The 21478-nt window shown below is 41.3% G+C and overlaps 1 protein-coding gene across 4 annotated transcripts in view; it reads right to left on the minus strand.

Moving 5' to 3' along the window:
- ACSL6 (acyl-CoA synthetase long-chain family member 6) overlaps nucleotides 1-21478 on the minus strand; it is a 138360-nt gene that overhangs the window by 10036 nt on the left and 106846 nt on the right. For all 4 annotated transcript variants that reach the window (XM_019506323.1, XM_019506320.1, XM_019506322.1 and 1 more), the window contains exons 12-20: nucleotides 17006-17140; nucleotides 15746-15880; nucleotides 14028-14123; nucleotides 12801-12873; nucleotides 11169-11257; nucleotides 9201-9317; nucleotides 6692-6835; nucleotides 5135-5236; nucleotides 4108-4179 (exon numbers count right to left, since the gene is read on the minus strand). In XM_019506323.1, coding sequence (XP_019361868.1) covers nucleotides 4108-4179; nucleotides 5135-5236; nucleotides 6692-6835; nucleotides 9201-9317; nucleotides 11169-11257; nucleotides 12801-12873; nucleotides 14028-14123; nucleotides 15746-15880; nucleotides 17006-17140 — 963 coding nt within the window. The remainder of the gene's footprint in view (nucleotides 1-4107; nucleotides 4180-5134; nucleotides 5237-6691; nucleotides 6836-9200; nucleotides 9318-11168; nucleotides 11258-12800; nucleotides 12874-14027; nucleotides 14124-15745; nucleotides 15881-17005; nucleotides 17141-21478) is intronic.

The following is a 21478-nucleotide window of genomic DNA, read 5'->3' on the forward strand; positions in this document are numbered from 1 at the left end:
AGCTTTCCCAAAAGTTTCCCTGCATCTCTTTGGCATAAAGACTGTGGCAGGAAACTACTTGCTCAGGTTCATCCTTCTCTAATTGGCTTGGCTCCTCTCTTCCCTACCTTTGGTGACCTTCCTGCTGTCAGTCAGGGTGTCAGCAAGTAGCTGGTTGCCTTGGTACATGCTGGTGCCAGCTCCCAGTCCAGGTTAGTCCAGTGACACATTGTGACTTTGGTCCCTGCAAAGAGAACCTCCCTTCCTGCTCAGCCCAGGCCCTCTCTAGCCCAGACCTCAAAAAGCCTGAGCCTGAATTGATTCAATCTTTCCAGGTTAGTCTAACCTGGCTAGGCTGAACCAGTTTGTAACCTCACAGACATCCCCTCTGGACTGAAAAAAATCAGGCACATGCCTAGAAGCCAGGGGGTCCTAGACCAGCCCTCCTTTCCCTTCCACAGAGCTGAGCTGAGGGGGCATGGCCAGGCCTGGGCAGGATGCACTGATGTCCCCCTCATCTTGAGCAGCCCAGCAGAGAATGTTTATCACCCCAACTCAGTATTTGTCAACCCATTAAGAAAACAAAGCCTCTCTCCATTAAACAGCTCTTCTTAAACAGCTTTTCCAAGGAAGGACATTACCAGCTACTTGTTGATTAGCTGCAAAAGCCTGTCTGCCTTTGTCGCCTCCCACAGCAGCGACTGTAGCCAGCATATGGTCTGCTAGCTAATGCTGAGTGGTATAAGACACAGAGGCAGGGGAAATAATCCCTGTTTAGCAGGGAGAAGCCAGGCAGATGCCTGCAGTCTGTGCTGGAGCTCCAGTGAGGGAGCAGAGGGGAGGTGGGAATTCCTGCTTAACAGGGAGTGGTGAGGGGGAGAGGGGGGAGCAGCCTGCAGTCTCTCCTGGAGCTGCAGCCAGGGAGCAGATAGGAGGGGCCAGCCCTGCTGTGAAGCAGAGAGCATGCCAGGATGCTGGGGGAGTCTGGTTTAACTTAAACCAGCAAGGGGCCTGGGGCAGACATTGCATAAACCGGTTTGAGCTAAATCAGTTAAGTCTGATACTACATTCAACCAGGTTTATCTCAAACCAGTTTCAGCCATTTTCTAACTGGTTTACGTGCACTGAACACCTGTTCTGTTACAGGTTTAAGCCAGTTTCTGATCACTTAAATCACTAAAACTGGTTTATGTATAATGTCTGTCCCTCGCCCTGTTAATCCTGTTGGAGATCTGTACCCATTACTAAACAGCCACACATCTCTTTGCTTAAGGGCTCATCAGCCTTTAATATTGCTGTTGCAAGCTAAAAACAACAAGCCTTCAGAGGGTGGAGAGAGAAAATTTGAATAGAGCTTCTCTCTATTATGGCTGTCTCTCACAGTGTCATTCATCATTCACTCCCACTTTTATTTAGTACCGCTTTCTTCCTGAACCATAAAGCTCTGCCACAGTGCCCCTTCATCATAACCTCAGAAGAAATTACGCTGTACCTCTAATATACATGTGGGCTGTTGTGCTCTGATCCTACTACATGGTGTAAAAAGGAGCTTTTCTTCTTAAAAAACAGCAGAGTAAAGCAGAGGCAGTCACATATGATGCTACCCTATCCCCAGACATCCATGTAACTACCCACAGAGAAAGGAGGGTGTCAGAGTGAAGGCAGGGGAGCAATAGGAACTTGCAGAAGTATAGATTTAAATGGAACAGCAGCCCTGTAAAACTGTCCTGGAGTTTGACTAGTGTAAGCACAGAAGAACTTAACATGATGATGAGCATACAAAAGATTAATGATGTTTTACCAACCAATTAAAGCAATGTAAAATCACTCATCCTATGCAAATAGAATTTTACAAGCCTGCTGTTATTAATCTCTGGTGTATCTGAGCACAGCAGGAGGCCAGGTAGCACAGATGGGAATGGGTTGAGATTCCCTCACATTTCTAGTACTGCTGTAGGCTGGTACATGATCCATGGAGTTGAGACAAGGTTTCCCTAGCTGTCCACTGCTTTTCTGTGTCCCCAGTTGGCTTTGCATTTGCCAGATGGGAGTCATAAGAACGAAAGTGAAGCTGGGTACTTTGGGGCCCTGGACAGCAGCAGTGCACAGGGCAGTGGCAGCAGCTGCAATTTTTGTGCCATGTCCTGAGATGGCATCTAGGACTGGTGCCCCGCTTGCCCCCATGGAATGTGTCCTGATGAGTACAGTTGTGCAGTATATGGCACTGCAAACACGTTTGCGGGGGCACATATGGCACAGTCCAGTGTTCTCTGTGCTGCAAAGGCATGGGGTTTTTTTCAGCATGTTTTTTTTTTTTTACCCTGGATATCCAGGGGTCAAAGAAAAACAAAACCTGGGGAAAAAAAGAGCAGTGCACACTCAGGCAGCACGCGCTACTGAAAGCAGAGTCAGGCTGCCCAGAGCTGCACTGTGGCTGTCAGCCAGGCTCCAGCCAGCAGGATCACCATGGCTACAGCCCCAGGAAGCCCCCAGGACTCCAAGTAAAGCTGCTGGGCCAGCACAGTGTTGGTCCCAGCCTCCCATACTGCCCCCAGACTACCTTGTCACGCAGTAACTTGCCACACACCAAAGCACGCGTGGCACGGGTGTTCCTGGGGGACAAGTAGCTGCGGTGCACGGTGAATTGCCAGTACTTGTCCCTGGGGAACCAAATGTCCTCGCACATCTGGACGCGCCCAAAATGTCTGTCTGTGGTTCTCCTGCTGTTGGCCAAACTTGTGAGCTAATAAAGAGAAGGTCCAAGCACATCACTATGCCAGGGCAGAGGTCAGCACAATCTAGATGAGAGGCAGCATGCTCTACATGCCCTAGGACAGAAAGACTATCCCATTGGACACAGTCCTTCAGCCCAGACAGATCTGTGTAAAGGGATCTTCTCCATGGTTAACTCTGGTCAGAGGATCTGGGCCAGATTTCGATTCTGTCACATATTGCTACAAAGTGAGAGTAAAGGAGGCTCTACCTATAAAACTCCTTATTTTAGAATTGTAAAAATTCAGGGTTTGGTTTTTTTCATTCACAATGTTACTCCTTCGATTTTTAGAAAGACAGCAGGGTTTTCCTATTACCCTCATAGGTTTTTATTCGCATAGGGTAAATTGGGAAAGGTTAGGGCAGAGCAAATGAGGTTAATTACTAGACATCCAGTTTTGTGTACTATAAGCCATATTCCATGTGGAATATCGTACAGCAGTCACTGAAATGATAGAAAAATGAAGACAAGTAGATCGAAGTTTCTAGGAGCTTCTGCTTCACCGTACAATGGTGGATTTCTCACTGGATTTTTATACAAAAATAGACTCAAAATAAAAACAACTTTTAAAGTAAATACAAATAATTAATGCCTTGGCACTTTTATATTGGTATTCTCAACAGCAAATATGCAATAAATTATAAACGTTTAAGAAAGACTTGATGTAAGGCTTCTTTTACATTTTTGATCAATAGCAATATTATTTGCTAACATTGTGAAATATTGCCTTGGTTTCAGCACTTTCTGGCTGGAAAGTTTGTAGCTCTGTTTTAGAAATATTCATGCAAGCATCAGAAAGGATTAGAACACTGAAAATAAACAGAACGGCTTTATTTTCTAGGTCACTTACATGAATGGTAATTAAGGACCTGATCCCACTTTGCTACATTGCTTTCAATAGAAGTAGGATCAGGCTCCTAAGAATATTTGTCTTGACCACTGGTGATTATACTAGAGGGATTACATATTGCCTGCTGTTGTTACTCATTACCTATGTGCCACAATTCCCATGGAACTTAATACAAGTGCTGAGTATGTGGGGGAAAGCAAAATGAGGGACTCTATTCTTTATTTAATTGAAGATAATGAACAGAATTGATTGGTGTTTCATCAAAATCCTTGTGTGCAACCGTAAAAATAATAACAATTTAACCTTTTATTACTGTTCCTGCAAAATCAATCATGCATTCTACCCAACCAAACCAAAGATTTTGAAATAAGTGCATGAATGCAAACTGTAAAGATTCACAGGCACGTCATAATCAGACTTTTGGGCATTAGGTAACAAATACTAACAGCAACTTATTCAGCATGCAGGGGTGAGTTGTGAGGCAAGCTGTAAGTCTTCAACTTACCTGTTCAAAAGAGTGAAGTCCACTCTCCTTTCCTAACCGCACCATATCATCCATTATTGCTTTCTTCAGTTCCTGAGTTAGAACACATAGATTCTCTATTTAACTCCATAGCATATGTAAGTAATCATATAGTCAGCAAGAAAATAAAAGGGTTTATTGAACAAAGTACCAGATGCACTGTTGATTCTGGCAGCCTATACATCAATTAGCACTCCTTGTGTTTGAAGAACTAGCTTTCTAAATTGAAAAATATATGAATGTTTTATAAATTAGTGTAATAATATTTTTCCATTTTTTATACAGTGGAAGACACAAGGTCAATATTTTTAAATGTCAGGGGCAAGGACAGAACTCTATGGTCTTAATCCTGAAAACAAATGTGTATTTAAATTTAAGTACATGAATGGTCCCTCTGAAATTCGTGGGAGTACTTGCATGCTTAGGTTTGATCTTACCAACTATGAGCTGAGGGCCCTCAGCTCCCACTGACTTCATATCACAAGCAGATGCTTTCAGTTCCTCTGAAAATTACTCTGCTTCTGCAAATTCCTGAAAATACTTATTGAAGTGCCTCACTGTAGAACCAAAGTTAGAATGTTTTGGTTTATGTTTTGTATCTTGCCATTGTAAAGGAACTTTTATAGATACATTGTTTTAGCTGAGTTCAACAAAAATAGGAGGGAAAGCATTACTTTTCCTGAGAGTCTAAAAAACTGCATAGGCTTAATGATAGGAAATAAAGACTGACTGAGATATATTCAAAGGAACACTCTGAAAAATGCAAGAACAGTTATAATGGAGTGGACAAATGATCCATCTACTCCTGTATCTTGTCTCTGACAACAGATGATGCTCAGCACACATCAATAATACAACACAAACAGCATTAGATAGTTCAGGCTTGCCCTGCCCATTTTCTTTTTGTGAGTATACCTTTATTTCAATTTGTCGTTTTCCAGCATGAAATGATATCACAGTTCACTGGTAACTGAAAACAGAAAAAATGTATAGATATATATAGACACACCATATTTTTACAGAGCTCTGCATATGTTCCTTCAAACCCTCTTTTTCTTGCCCAGCCTGGCATGACTTCAGAATCAGGTACCACAATTCCCACCAAGAAGGCCTGTACCAGAGGGAAAAAAGGAAAGAAAGCTGGAAAAATAGTGTACAGCTAAAGAATGAATTATATTTACAGCATACTGTTTCAGTAAATAAATATTGTCTCTTGATTTGCCTAAAATTCAAAACACTCTCTTGTTCAATCATTTCAGTGAAGCTTGGAATGGATTACCTAGGGAAATTATGGCATATCTAACTTTGGAAGTTTTTGAGCAGGTTAGAAAAATATTTGTCAGGAATGATTTGAGTGCATTTAGTTTTGCCTTGTGGGAGGATGGGTTAGATAACTGCTTGACATCCCTTTTAGACCTGTTTTCTATGATGTCTATGAATGTTGGCTAAAATAGATGAAAAAGTACTTTTTGTGCTCATCCCTTCTGACAGTTAATATATTTGCCAGAAAAATTATAATAGATTGCCCCAGATTCTACTGTTTGAATTCTGTTCTGCACCAACATTAATAGAATACTTTGGTTTTAAACAACTGATATAAATAAGAGTAGAATTTGGGTAATTTCATTTATAATGTTCTTATTCTTGGGTCTTTGACTCTTGGGCGAGATTCCTCTTGATGTCAGTCATTTGTGCATAAGAGTTAATTGTTTGTATTTAAAATATCAACCTGGTGATGCAAACTGGATTTGCAGATGTGCAGCTATGTCCATTGTATGTTCAACTGTAGATTTCTGACTTTAAAGCAATTTTGTGAGCAGAATCTCAGGAGTCAGTTTTGAAAACGAAGCCCTAACTGCTCTGTCTGAGTAGAGAATATTGTTTTACCAAGCTGTGAACAGAGAAGACTAAGCTCTCACATAGGCCCTGGGCAGGCCTATATAACAGAGAGCGATACACTGGCCCAGTGCACCACAAGAGATCTAATTCAAGTATAGTTCTAGCATTTGTGCTCTTGCCATTTTTATTTGTAAAAGTTGATGCCATGATTTTCTCATTATTACTGTTGTTTTAGTAGCATATCACTTAGGATCCCTGGTCATGGAGCAAAACCACAGTATGTAGGTACTGTACAAAAGGACAAAAAGTCCCTATTTTAAGGAGTTTATAATCCAAGTATAAGACAGAGACAACAGACAGATACAGACAGACCACCAGGGGACACAAGGAAACAAGGGGACAATATTGGTCAGTGTGATGGGCAATGGACTCAGCATAACAGTGAGGTTAAACTTTTGTCAGGTTCTCTCTTGGCATTGTGGCAAAGAAAACTTTTAAAGAGGGAATTGAAAGGATTTAGTGATTAAGTCTTCAAAGTCCTCCCTCTCCCCACTCTTCATGCTGCTTAGATTCAAACCTATGGCTAGGAGGGAAGCAATGAAGTGAAAATGAATCTCTTACACTTTCCACTTGTGACGGCAAATCCAAGAGTTTAACTTTAAAATAACAAGGTGTTTCAAAACAAAGAACAAAACACGGACAATTATTTTGAAGCACTACATTTTACCTGCAAGCTGTCTCCATGAACGTATATCTGGGCAACAGGATCACTACGGATGTAGATATTCTCAATCTTTTCAGGTGCTATGTATTCTCCCTGAGCAAGCTTAAATATATGCTTCTTTCGATCAATAATTTTAAGAGTCCCATTCTGTTCAGAAAGAGAAATGACAGGTCCCCCCAAAGTTACGTAAATATACAGGACCCATAAACCACCTGTTTGTTTTTTTTTACATTTCAGCCTACATTTCATTATAAAGCTAACAATACATTTATGAAGAAGTGCACAATATCTTGCCTATTGCCTGGAATAAAACATCTGGGCTAGGGACAGACATTACACATACACCGGTTAAAGTGATCAGAAACTGTTTTAAACCTGTAACAGAACCGATGCTCAGTGCCCATAAACCAGTTTGAAAATGGCTGAAACTGGTTTTTAGATAAACCTGGTTGAATGTAGTATCAGACTTAACTGATTTGGCACAAACCAGTTTATGCAATGTCTGTCCCAGTCCCCTTGCTGTTTTAAGTTAAACCAGACTCCCACAGCATCCCGGCATGCTCTCTGGGCTGGGCAAGGCTCTCTGCTCCACAGCAGGGCTGGCCCCTCCCCTCTGCTCCCTGGCTGCAGCTCAACAGAGACTGCAGGCATCTGCCTGGCTTCCCCCTGTTCCTCTCCTCCCCTCCCCACTCCCTGCTTAGCAGGGATCCCCATCCCCTCTGCCTTACACAGACACTTCTCAGCATTAGATAGCAGACCACATGCTGGCTATGGTCCGTGCCATGGCAGACGGGACAAAGGCAGAATCAACAGGTAGCTGGTAATGTCCCTCTGTTGTTTTCTTAATGGGTTGATAAACACTGAGTTAGAGGTGATAAACACTGTGTTAATCAATTCCCTGCTGGGCTGGTCAGGGGTTCAGGGGAGAACCTCTCCCTAATCACAGCGTCCTGCCAGGGCCTGGCCATGCCCCCTCAGCTCATCATCATGGAAGGGAAGGGAGGGCTGCTTTAGCACCCCTCCCCAGCTTCTAGCCTGAGTCACTGCAGGCAAGTGCCTACATTTCTGGGATGTCTGTTCAGTTACAAACTGGTTCAGCCTAGCCAGGTTAGACCAACTTGCAAAGATTGAATCAATTCAGGCTCAGGCTTTTTGAATGTCTGTCCCTAGCCCCAGAGAGAACAAAGAATAGGTACTATTTGCATGTACGGCAGGGGTGGGCAAAATGCGGCCCGTGGGCTGGATGCGGCCCGCCAGGACAGTCTATCCAGCCCGCAGGGCACCTACAAAATTTAGAAAATTAAAATTAATCTGCCCCTGCATGCCTGTCAGGCAGCCCTCAATGGCTTGCCAAAACTCAGTAAGCAGCCCTCTGCCCAAAATAATTGCCCACCCTGATGTATGGGAATGCAGGAAATCAGCCCTACCCTGGATTTGCTGGGGTTGCCCAGCAGAAACAATTGAATTTGATTAGTTCTCCTCTGGGAGATGTTTAGGATCAGGAGAATATTTTTTTATGAAAGTAAATTACTTTTTTAGTCACGATGGAATATCTTTAAGGGTATATCTGAACATCCAGTGATAAACACAACGGGCCAGGAAGTGATATTCTGGTTATCAGGAAATTGTCTAAAATGTTGAATATTTTTACATAAACACATTAATCACTTTGGCTCAAGCCAACGTGAGAGCAATTTTTCTTCTTGTAAAATCTCTGCAAAATATCCATTTAGCAAGCTAGAAACAATGGAAAAAGTCAACTAGGTAAAATTGGGGGATGGGTTCCAAAATGATGCGGGGTAAAAAAATTCAAAGAAAATTTAAATGCCTCCATCTTTTCAGATGTTTTGCATTATTTTGCCATTTTGTAGTTGCCATCATCATTTTTCTCTCTTCAGCCCGTAAAATTTTTAACACGTTAGATGTTGCTGTTTTGCCAAATTCTTTATCAAATACTATTATAGTTAAACATGAAAAATATTATTTTTTAGGAAGTAGAGATCTACTTTCAAAAGAGCATGACTTGCTATTCCCTTTCACTTGAATAGTAGTTTAACGTGTTCAGTAGCACTGAAAATCAAATATCCTATTTTCAATACACATGAAATATTTTTTTCATTCCACCTCAGAGATTCCTGTATTTCAAAAGTGGTTTACCTTATCCCCATCTACTGAATGGGATCTCTTCCAAAGAACAGAAAAGGTTGAGTGATTTTCTTCGAATATTAAAATGGTATCTTGGTATAGGTAGGTCTGTTTGATAACCCACAAGGATTAATGGGCTATCAAAGAAACTCTCCTTTTTGCTGGGCTGCAGGAGATAGTCAACTTTGAATTGGGATCCAGATATATGGACTCAGCTTTGAGGATTCTACAACTCTTGGTTGGTATATCATTGTTCCACAAAACAATAAAACACAGTCAACAACAACTTTCCCCAAAATGTAAGTTTAGGGAATTTTCAAAGGAAGTGACAACTTATGTAAGAACTGAGTGTTGGAGCAGTACATACAGGTAACCACTTCCCAATGTCTCCAGTATGAAGCCAGCCTTCTTTGTCCAGCGCTTCAGTTGTCCTCTCTTCGTCTTTAAGATAACCCTTGAAAACATTGGGTCCTTTCACACAAATCTGCAAATGAGTTGTGGTTCATGATAAATGCTAAAGCTTCTGTTATCAAGCCATATTAACACATTAGGACATGTGTAGATGAAACGGGGGCCCTAAACTGAAGCAGTGTAAAAAACACTGCTTCAATTTAGGGCGAAGTAAACCACCGTGTCGTGTACACCCATGTCTTACCTGCCTCTCCGGAGGTGGGGAGGGGAGGGCGAGCTGCCAGTGGGCGGAGCGGTCCCTGGGCTGGGGCTGGGGGGTGGGGGGACTGGTGCTTCCCTCCACGGCAGGGGCACCCCCCCACAGGCGGACCTGCCCACAGGCACCCAGCTTGGGCAGTCCCGGGGGGGCACCGCAGCTTCAGAGGGAAGGCTCGGGTCCCCGCATAACTCATGCAGGCAGGCAGGCTCCAAGGGGAAAAAAAAAGATCAGGTTTGCCGCTTTTTTTTTCTTCTTCAGTGGAGCCTTCCTTCCTGGGCTGCTACCGGGCTGCCTGCACGGGATGTCTGCACAACCCCTGAGCCACATGGAGCCTGGTGCTTCACTTTGCAGTTGTTGGGAAGCATACTAAAACTCTTCTGAGGTGTTTTAGCTTGCTGCACCCCCAAGTAATTTAAGGTGCCTTATGCTCCCAAATTTGCTACAGCAGCTGGAATTAATGCGCAATATGTTGCTGATGCGTGCAAACACCAACACCATTAAAGCAGTGCAAAAGCATTTAGCCTGCTTTAAAGTGTCATGCACACATGCCCCCGTTTTGTCTACATTTACTCTTTTGAGTAAGAGTTTTCTAGAAAATAATATTTCCACTTGTCCCACCACCCAAAGACTTGCTTTCTTTCTCACATTTTTTTTTCTTTTTATATTTGTAAAACTGTGGTCAATTTTTGGTACTAACATCTGGCATTTTATTGTTTCATCATCCCTAAAACTATCTTTTAATAATCTTCCATGAAAACTGTACAACTAACTGCCCAAGCAAGTAATCTCACAGCATTCCATGCATTTCTGCAGCATAAATAATTTTACTTAAAAAGGACTTATTTTCACTAAACACATGCTTTGGAGAATACACGTAGAAAAACACTGGATCTTTTTTGAAGTCATAGTGAAACAGGAAAATGCTCAGTGTCTGAACATTTTGAAATTCATTGGGAATATTTCACTGACATCTAGTCAAAACGAACGCTGTAACAAGAAAAATGGGTAAGTGCGTTCATAAAATTGTGCATGATAATTGGGGAGCAGAGCACATAGTATATTGACGGCCATTACTGCATGCTTATAATTAGGTTTGCGCTTAAATACTTTGCTGAATTGGAACCTTAAACAGGTAAGGCCAAATAGCATGATCTTAATGATGCTGTTACTCTGATGAGTCTAAAGCGGATATTTTTCTGTTTAATCAGGGGCATAAGTGTCTTAAGTACCAAAGCATTTTCATTGTTTATTTCAGTATGAAATACTCCCTGTGTAATAGAGAAGCATGAGGACTGATGGACCTGATCTTAGCAATCCTAGGCCCTGATCCTATCAAAGGACCTACTCAGATGACTGCCTATGCCCCTATGCCAACCCACCTCATTCTACAGGATTCTGTGTGGAAACCTCAGCTCTTTAAAAAGTAAGAAGCACTTGCTGGAGGAGCAGTCATATTACTGATTCATTGCAATGTGCTCTGGGCTGGATAACATTCCTCTGTATTGCTTTTCCTGTCATTTCCTAAGAGTAGCATATAATGCATCTACAACTAGGTACTCTGAAAAAGGATTGCCAAATGCAAGAGGTAATGAATAGCTCACAGGTTTCTAGAACAGAATGGGACAAAATGTTAGCAGGCGGGTTATATAATATTTGAGACAATACCTCTCCTTCACTTTTGGAAGCAAAATAATTCAGCTCTTCCACATCCATCAGTCTGATTAAGTTGCACGGCAAAGGGGCTCCTACGTGACCTGGGAATAAAAGTTAAAAAGTCATTTGTCACTTTTTCTCTACAAATAGTGCTCAGGGATTATTAGTAGGCACCTCACATATTTCTAGCTCAGTGTTCTCAAAGCATGTGTGCCTCCTTGCAGAATCCATTACAGTCTTTGAAAAACCATTCACCTCCTGTCTGCATAGGATTCCTATTTTTCACAAATATAATGATTCAGGATATTTTTTGCTTTCCTTCTTCCTTTGGCTAACAGGATTTCAAATCACATTTTCATTAAAAAAAAAAACTTAACTCAGAGGAGCTTGTTAAAAACAAAACCCAAAATTCTGTATCCATGTCACCTAGAAAAGTCAGTTATAATGGCTTTAAATAAAACATTTTCTCAGTGAATATTGTAGCTGTTTAATTTGCTCTAAATTGTGGTAGCTTTCACTGACTCTGATGAGCCATTCTGGGAGACAGACTGCTACACCCTTAAGGGTCCTCAGACCACAAAATATTCCCTACAAATGGCCACTATGGAAGTCAAACTGGAAAAAGGGAGTGAGCAAGCCAGGTACGGTGGTTCCCTGGTACCCAGTGACTTTACCTACCCCATAGTTCTTTCTTATTTAAGTCTGCTTTCCATTTGGAGGGAAGGGACAAGCTCAATATTTATTTAATAGTGAGCTTCTGTCATTTGACAAGCACTTGTGAGTATGTGTTCAGGAATCAAGTGCTCATTAGGGTACTAAAACAAGGACAGAGTGCAGGGAACAAAAAAAACGTGTGTGACAGAGTGTGTGCTGTCTATATTTCTCCCTACAGGTAGCTGGACATTTCTGAGTAGAGGACAAAACAATCTGATAGACAGTAATTTATGATGGGAAAAGACGTGCTGTTCCTTTCTGCAGTTGTAGCACATTAACATTCAGAAGAAACTGGCTTATTAGCCTCACTCCTAGTCTGCATTCAATTTTCCAGCAAGTACCCATTTAAATGAATTTGATCATGTGTGTTCCAAAAACTTTCTATATATATAGATGATGACTCTTACTGCACTACTTTTATTTATGATTTGCTGAGCATTGCCATGACTGATGGTTTTCATCTAATTATATTAGTAATCGTAAGAGCCAAAAGGTTTGAAAGGGTGGTAATGTAGTCTCTCTCGAATAGGCTGACCCTAAGCCATATCTCATGCTCTTCCCATTACCGAGCATTTGATTTAGTCATAAATGAATGCGAATTATGTGGTTACAACTTTGTTCCAGTGGTACATAGAGCAAACACACCATACAATTCAAAAGGATTAGCAGGTCTGGAGCTGGAGGGCGGGAGCTACTGCAGATCAGGGTTTAATGCACAATTTGAAATCTTTGTAGGGAAACTTAAATAGCATCTGATCAGAATGGCTTTAAGATAGTGCTGCTAATGCTTCGCTGTAATGAACATCCAATTCACTTGATATTATTCAGCACAGTGCTAAACTCTCTTATAGTACCCTTTTGTATTATGGCTCAAAACATTCAAAATAAACAGATTTTTCTTTTTGGAGATTAACGGACTATAATTTTTACCTGATGTCCAGTCACCTGGAGTAGTAAAGGTACACCCAGCAGTGCACTCTGTTTGACCATAGCCTTCATAAACCTGAGAAAGAGATGTATAAATGTTAAGTTGGAGATATAATTTGAATGTTGCAGATCAAAAAAAAATAAATCACTGAGCATTTTTTTCTTGATGCACAGTGCTTTGGATTTATGCCACAATAGATTGATATTTAATACGGGTAAATCTTCGCTAGATCTCATTGTACATGAAATGTTATATATTATCACAAATACACAAGACAATAAGGATCTGAAAATAGAGGCAGGAAAGAACAATTCCTACAGTTTTTCCTCGAATAAAGTAATAAGTTTAACTATGAGAAAAACAAACAAACATTTTTTGCAATAAGAAGCAGCACATTTTTGAAGACCAGCCTTTTGGAAACTTGTTGCTTCTGGCTTAAGAGAAGAGCATTTAGTTCTGGAGGTCACTGATTATTCCCCTTTTCCTCCTTGCATTGCTGAACACCAGAGCAGTATTCTGGGCAGGTGAGATGTCTGCCTGGATTTTACAGCAAATGGTGCAGCCAGCATCTTCTTTCCAGGAGACAGGATAACTTTTATGACATTTGGTATTCAGTGCCTCAGAGAGAAGTTATCCAAAGTTCCTCTGTTTTCTAAACTGATTCTCACTAACGGTAACTTTAAACACTGAGGGTGTTTTTACATATGCTTCGGGGATGAGGCGGGGTGGAGGGGGCGCTTTAACTAGAGCAACTCCAAGAGCGGCTCTAATTAAAGCGTCCCCATGTGTCTCATGTATCAGTGTCCCTGTGCTTGAAAATGGCAGTGGGGTTGCTCAATCTAAAGCTCGAACATGTTTTAGTTAAAACAACTCCCCCCCGCCAATTCTGAAACACACGCTAAGTAGCATGCCCCAGCAGACTCAGTTAATCAAGTCTGCTCCAACATGCCGTAATTACAGTGTGTCAGAGCAGCCTCCTGGCTTGTGTACAGGCACCCTGATTTTGTAGCACAAGTCACACCACTGTATCCTTAACGTCTTTCCAGAGATGGACCCAAGCACCAACCTTAGATACAAACAGTCCCAAATTTGCAAAAAGATCCAGAACCGAACTCTGCTGTTCATCTTGGTCATGCCCTTTAAAAAATAGGTTTCCCCTATTTCCTTAACAATAACAAAATTACTGGCTATAACACAACGTTTCTGACAATCAGGCAGGTATAGCCTACCTGACATCCAAGCGCTGCCCGAAGGAAGCCCAAAACAGTAGGAGAAGCAGGGGCAGCTCCAGTTACAATCATCCTAACACACCCACCAAGGCTCGCCTGTCAGGTAAAGGAAGCGAAAGACAAGACAAAAAACTGGCTCACACCATTTAAATTAGTATGACCCTTGGAGCTTCCTCTATGGGATCAAATCTTTATTACTTAGATCCAAATTAAAGTTATAGTTCAAGAACAAAGTTATTGTCCAACAAGCTCTGCTCTGTCTGGTTGCTTAGTTATTTTGTGGATGGCTCAATTATTTCTTCTTCTTTTTTTTTTTTTTTTTTTTTTACAGACTTTATGGACAGAAGTTTTAAGCCTTTTTTTAATGGATTGTCCATAAGTTTACAGACAGTTGGCAACCCTGGAACTGACCTCTTTGTCTGCCATTATGAGCACAGACATTCAGACAAAGCTTAAAAGAAAAATCAATGACTGGATATATCTGAACTAGAAACAGCCCCCAGAAATGCCTCAGAGAAAACTTGTCTATGTGCTTTGACTACCCTATATTCAAATAAATGAGAGGAATATCATGATCATCCTTAAGACTAGTCCACACTATAAAGTCCCAGGTTTGCAGGTGACTCAGACTGGCCAGATCCCAGTCCCCCCCAGAAGCCTCTCTGAAGTCTTTCAGATATTTGTAGGTGGTGTCACCTTAACCCCTTTTGTCACTTTTTAATGATGCAAAGAGTCAAAAAAGTAAAGATTAAAAAAATCTTGGACTCTGAAGTGAAAGGATGTCATCGTTCTGACCAGACCTTGAATCAATATGATTTGTCTCGTGTGTGTCAAGACACGTGCCTGCCTAGTCTGCATCCTATGAAATCTGTTATCTTTGCAGGCTGAAAATGAGCAGTCTGCAGATGAAAGCTGCAATCAATTTCTCTAATGTAAAAATAAAGTGACATAGCACTGGCTAAGACATCCAATTACAAAAAATTAATTTAAGCAGCATGTCCTGTAGCAGTGCAGCGCGTCAGAGGCTTATCTGATTGACGATTGTTTTACTAAGGGGATTTGCGGCAAACAGCTGGCATGTTCTGAATGCTCATATCGGGCCGATGGCATTTTGTTCTCCTTTCTCACTTATTAAACTGTAAGTTTAATATGCTGTGTGAGAAGAGTATTAAATGCAGGTGTCCCTTTTATGACTTAATGTGGAATTTCCTAGGAAACAAATAACCCTTTGGGATATATGGTGACCCAGTCTCTGCTCTTCAGTTCATTGAAATCAATGGGAGACTTTCAAGGGCCTTTGGAACAGGCCTACATATAAAACAAGTACTTTGCTCTCTCCTATGACCTATTTTATTTCATCTTGCCTGGTGCTTTGTTGCTACAAATAAAAGCTGAGCTTGAGTGGGGAAAAACGGTTATATCCAGTGGCTGGGTCTGAAGAAGGCTCGGTGATGTACGTGACAGAAATCCATAAGAAAACAAGTCTGTTAAACTCATTTTCGTCAGAGATAAGCTACTTCTCTTTGTGACAATCCTTGAAAATGATATCATGCCCCATTTCGTGATTCACTGGAACATTGAAGTATGCCGTGTTGGTATTGAACTTTAACTGAAAGCTAATTGATGGGGGTCGCGGGAATGTCTCTGGCAGACATTGCAAAGCTTTGCTCCATCTATTTCTTGAGTTACTGCTCACATTTACTTTTTCAAATCGTTACCTGTATTTTATTGAAGAAAAGTTTGTCCCACAAACTGTCATTTCTAATGATTCCACTTCGAACTTCTGCCTTTTTACGTTTGGCAGCAAATTCCAGAAGCCAGCGCTTTACTGGGGTATCTGCTTGGCTAAAGATCTGAGAGAAGGCAGAATGGCACAAAACATAACCAAATAAGAAAGAAAACATCAAGCACCATATCCTTACATTAAAGAATCAGTTTAAGTAGATAAACTCTGCTCATGTCACTGAAAGTATTGCTCCTATACCAACAATGTAATTAATACACCAGTACAGTAATATTTCAAACGATGTTTTGCTTCAATCCATTCTGAATGATGGTTACCCTTCTCTTAGAAGAAAAAGGAGAAGTTGAGAAACTAGAAGGTTTGACTACCTTTGCATGATGAGTGCTTCTACAGGATTTCTATGATAGGCATAATATTATGGTTAAGTAAAACCATGAGAGCTGGACAAGAGATGAGCAACTGGAATATAATGACAGCTCAGACAACTAGTACTGCTCGTATCTGAGGTGCTAAAGACCATGTTTCCTTGTGTTTCATCAGACAGCACCACAAACTGGATCTCCAGATTAGAGCCTCTCTGTCTTGAGAAGCCAGAAACCCTGGCACATGAGAAAAATGTGGGTCAGTAGTTTGTGGTGTAGATCCAGCTCTTTCCTCAAGGATAATATTCTAAGGTGGTCACACACAATAAAAATGGCCACTAGATGGGCTCTCTAAGATCCCTAGAGGTCCTCTCTAATATTCTCTAAGGGTTGCTTACACCAATGTCTTGAAGCACGAAGGATTTTTTGCCAAAAAGTCAGCTGGAGGCTGCAGGGTTCAAATCTTTATACTTTTTTTATTCTTGCCCATCCTTCTACTGTCCCTCCCAGTAAAGAGGGAGGACCTAGCTCCAGCACAGGTTTAAGGGAACAGAAAGTATTGGCTCATCTGTCTTGGATTCAGATTTGTCTTGGCTCTTGATTTTGTACCACTGAAGCCCCTGGTATGTCACCAATGACTTGCACTAACAGGATCAGGACCAAATCCTCAATGAGTGTAAATCAGCATAACTTCAGTGACTGCAGAAGGGTTTATGGCAGTTTGCACCATCTGAAGACTGAGTCTAAGGCAACTGAGGTACAGAAAAAACGCCAGTTCACAATGTTGGGGGGGAAAAACCCAGATAAAGAAAGTCTCTCAGGGTAGCGTGAGGCAGCAATCAACTTCATTGCTATAAACAGATTAAACCCACCTTATCATACATTCTATTTAATAGTCTTGGTACGACAGGAAAGATGGTCGGACGCAATGCTTTCATATCATCAGATAAGAGGCGGATGTCTCCTTGAAAGAATCCAATTCGCCCCCCATGGCAATATACTACAGACTGCAATATGGGAAAAAGGGATACATGTTATTTTTTTGTTTCTGTTCCTTGTGGCAAGTTGTCCCTTCTCTCTATTTAAAGCTTTTCCTAAGACTGGATTAATTGTTGTGGCTAAAGTGTGGTTTTATAAACATCTAAACCACATGGTGAAGGGTGCACTATATGCAGAAATAGTGGGTTGTACGAGCTCAGATCACAGATTACAGGCTAGGAAGTCAGACTGTGAGTATATTTTCTGGCAATAGGGCATGTTCTAGAAACGTCCCTTGGGACAGCATTAGGGTGATATTTGATTCTAGAAATCAATATGCTGATAACCAGCCTGGGCTTCCACATCCTGGTGCCTGCTATTTTCTTTACATTCACTTTATATTCTGGGGCGATGAAAACATTAGTCTCTTATGGACTAAACTTCATGAAATCTCTATACTGGTCCGTTGCAGTTAAAAGAGGTTTTCTTTGTGCCTTTTAATGTCCTCCAACAACATCTGCAATTAGCAGTTGGAACAACTATGACCCAATATGCATTTCCTTTGAAGCAGGGGGAAAACAGATGACAGTTTGGACATGCATAAAGTGAAGGACCCAGGTTTTAGTCCTGCCGTCAGGTCATGCATGCTTCTGGCTCACAGAAGCCAGGAGGACTATAGAGATACTGAATTATGAGGCAAATGTTAAACCAGTTTCTAACTTTCCAGACTTTGAAAAAGTTTCCTTTTCTGGGTGCAACGTGGAGCCTTGAAGATCCCCCTGATGCTTGCAAATCTCAAGCAAAGAACCAGCAGGGAAAATAATCACAGCTCACACTATGGACATACCTATTAGGCCTGTGCGAAGCTTTGGTCGCTGATTCGATCTGGCGGAGATTCGGCCCAATTCAGCGGCCAAATCTCCAAATCAAATCAGAGGACTCTTTAATCTCTCCAAATTAATTTGGAGAGATTCAGAGAGATTCAATGATTTGGACACAGACACAGCTTTATAGGTTTTTTCTACACACCTCAAGGTGGCAGGTGGCACCTGAATGCTGAGATGGTGGGGCAGATGGAGCATCCCACAGGAGCATGGCGGGGTTCCCAGCATGCTCAGTGGCAGACCCAGAAGTGGACCAGCAGCACTTCCAGTCCACTTCCGGGTCTGCCGGGGAGCGCATAGGGGACCCCCACCCCACCCCACCCTCTGGCTCGACAACTGGTGCTTCCTGGGTCTAGTGGGGCACCCGGGGTCCCCCCGTAGTCAATCACTGAGTTGGGGGGGCAGGAGGGTCCCCCTCATGCTCAGCAGCAGACCCCCCACGCTCCCGTGGGACACTCCATCTGTCCCACCCTTGCAGCATTCACAAGCCGCGCCTGGTACCTCGAGGTATGTAGAAGAAAACTTTAAAGCTGTGTCCACGGCCAAACCACTGATTCTCCGAATCGGAATCGAATCTTCAGATTTGACTTTGGCTGAATTGAATTGGGACAGTGATCCAAAGCAACAGATCGAATCACTGTTCCCCAAATTAGGCCGAATCTGAATTAAATACAGCCTGCTTTACATACCCCTAATATCTATACTGCAGCTGCAGAAGCCTAGTAGTGGTAGTCTAGCTACTGCAACATGGAATGCTGCACAGGCTAAGTTACCATACCTAATGTCTTTGTTTAGGCTTTTTTTTAATTTTGTGAATAGGTTTTAAAATACATTTAAAATAATATTACTGGAAATCAATAAAGGCTATTTAGAGTTTAGCTTGATAATTCAACATTTCACTTACTCTGTGTAGCACTGTAACATACTATGTTGCTGTGTTTTCAAAGCTCTGCAGCACTGTTGCTAGTAGTTTTATATATTTCTGAATTTAATGGATTTTTGGTGGCACAGTGGGAGTTTTTCAAGACACAAAGGGCAGTCAGGTACTCAGCTCCCATAGGAAATCATCAAGAGTTGGACACCTGTCTCATTCGTGCCTTTGAACATCTTGCCCTACCTTAAGCCATACTACAATTCCAAAGCAGTCAGTGCCAGTGCAGTCATGTAACTCCAAGTTAGTGAATGGGATGTATGCCCCCAGTTTCCTGTACTAAACACAATGTTTGTGCTACTGAAATAACAGGGGAGCAAAGAGCACTATCTCTTAAAACTGAGCTAAAAGTAGCTTGGGTGAGTCTCCTGCACAGGCTAAATCAGCCAGACGCCTGCTCCCAATTATACCAGATGCCACATAGATCAGCCAGAGTTCTGCTTTGCCTCTTGGCTCTGGCAGCTGGGAGAGTAGGTGTCAGGTCCCATGAGTATTTTTCTATCTTAAGGTGATTCTCCTGGGATCAGTAACACTCAGAGTGATGCAGAATTACTGCCCTGGTTCAAAAGAATAGCTATTGGCTGTTAGCTGAACATAATATTTAATTAGATAATATTTATAGGAGGAACGATTTTTTCAATAAATCCAGGTGGATTCTTTAAATGTCTCTTGTGCCATGCTAATATACAGAAAGGCTGTTTGGGCTTTTTTCTCCTTAAATTAGAGAAAGACCTAAAGCAAAATATTGGATCAGCCCTGACCTCTGGGATAAAGAAATCCCAGACCTACTCATAACAGCTCATAGTGTAAGAACCTATTAATAATAAAGAAATGCATCTTAAGAAACATGGAAAAGTTGTTTCCCAGTAGGGAAACAGCTGATTCTTCCAGAGTTAGCAATTCTGTTGTTTTAACTAAAAAGTAACATGGACAACAGATGGCCCATAATAATATGTTATTCTATGAGTTGTTACATACAGGACAAATTCTGTGTATGAAGAGGGGAGTTCCCTCTTCAAAGGGAGTTTTATCTTCATAGTGACTACAGCATTTTAGACCTATATAGCTTCATTTTGAATATGACCTAAACAGCCTTTGATTTATGCACTGTATTCTGCAAAGTATAGATTGTACATAGATGGCCACTGAACGATTAAATTGCAGTTTTAGAAGTATATAAAAATAGCACTGTTTGCATACTCATTAAAGCTGTTCTGTTTGTATACTATAATCAGTCATAGCTAGTTAGTTGACAAACTAAAATACAGGGTTTTGTCACTACTCTACATTGTTCTTAGAACTGTAGAGACAATACTATTTTTAGAAGGGGATCTGGAGTCTGTCCAGGACCATACAGCAATCTGTCACCCAGGTTCTAAGTGCATAATTCTTCAGTCCCAGTGGTGATGCACCAGCCAGAAAGGAAACACTGGGGAGGAGGGCAGATCTTCATCCAGTAGATATTAGCATCATTTCAATGACATCAATAGAACTACTTTGCTATATACCATGCAAGGATGATAGCTTTTATCTTTATTAGATTCCTGAGTTCACAGTGCTGGGACTTCGGAATAACAAGTGAAACCCTCTAGTCTCACTGAAATCAATGACAAAACTTCAAAGGCACCAGGATTTCACCTAACATCTTTTAACTTGACAACAGGCAAATTTTGGTTTAGAATGACAAGAGGTAAATGTGAAATCCCAGAATGGTATTTTACAATGATCTTTCTGAGATGATAATGCTGCCTAGTGCCGTTCATTAGTGGACCTCAAAACACTACACAAATGAAATGGGTATCATGGCCCCATTTTTACAGGTGAGGAAACTGAGGCAAACTAGTTTTCCAGGCAGACAGTTGCAGAACCCAGGTCTCCTGAGTCCTAGTCAAATGCTCTAACACTGCTTTTCAAAATTCAAATGAAATGCATACAATTATTTTGGCATAGTTTCTCTCTCTCAAAATAGCTTAAGCAAAGAAAAGTTCCTTAAAGAGTTATGAGCTTTTTTGTGCTATTCCCTTTGCAACTGAATGCCTATATTCTGTTTTTTCAACCCTACTCAGAGAAACTCTATGTACAGATTATTGACTTTTAACACTATATGTATTTTATAAATATGAGGTTGTGGTTTTAAGAATATCACCCTGTCTAATTCACAAGCTGTAATGCATAGGCAAAGGAGGAAGAAATTTAAAAATCCATATGGGAAAAGGCAGTCATGGACACAGCACTTAAAAAATTGAGTAGGTGGGCTATGGAGGTTTAATCTTAGGAGCTCGCATTCATTTGAAGAATGCATAAAAGTGCCTGAAATCAGAGAATCGCTATTCTATTTGCCACATAAATGTTAAAAGAGTCTTTTAAAAGTTGATTTTTATGCTTTTTTGAACACCTTTGTCTAATAAAGGAAGTTTTGCACTGGAAGTAGTTGTGCTTTTTACCCTTAGCTACTTAATGACTGACAGGCAGATGCTTCTTTTATATAGTAACATCCTGTGAGTTCTTTCAAATGTTTCTAGGTCACAGGATTTTGTAATCCTCAATATTTT

Source organism: Gavialis gangeticus, unplaced genomic scaffold, assembly GCF_001723915.1.
Source record: "Gavialis gangeticus isolate Ggan-Ray unplaced genomic scaffold, GavGan_comp1, whole genome shotgun sequence".
NCBI classification, from domain to species: Eukaryota; Metazoa; Chordata; order Crocodylia; family Gavialidae; genus Gavialis; species Gavialis gangeticus.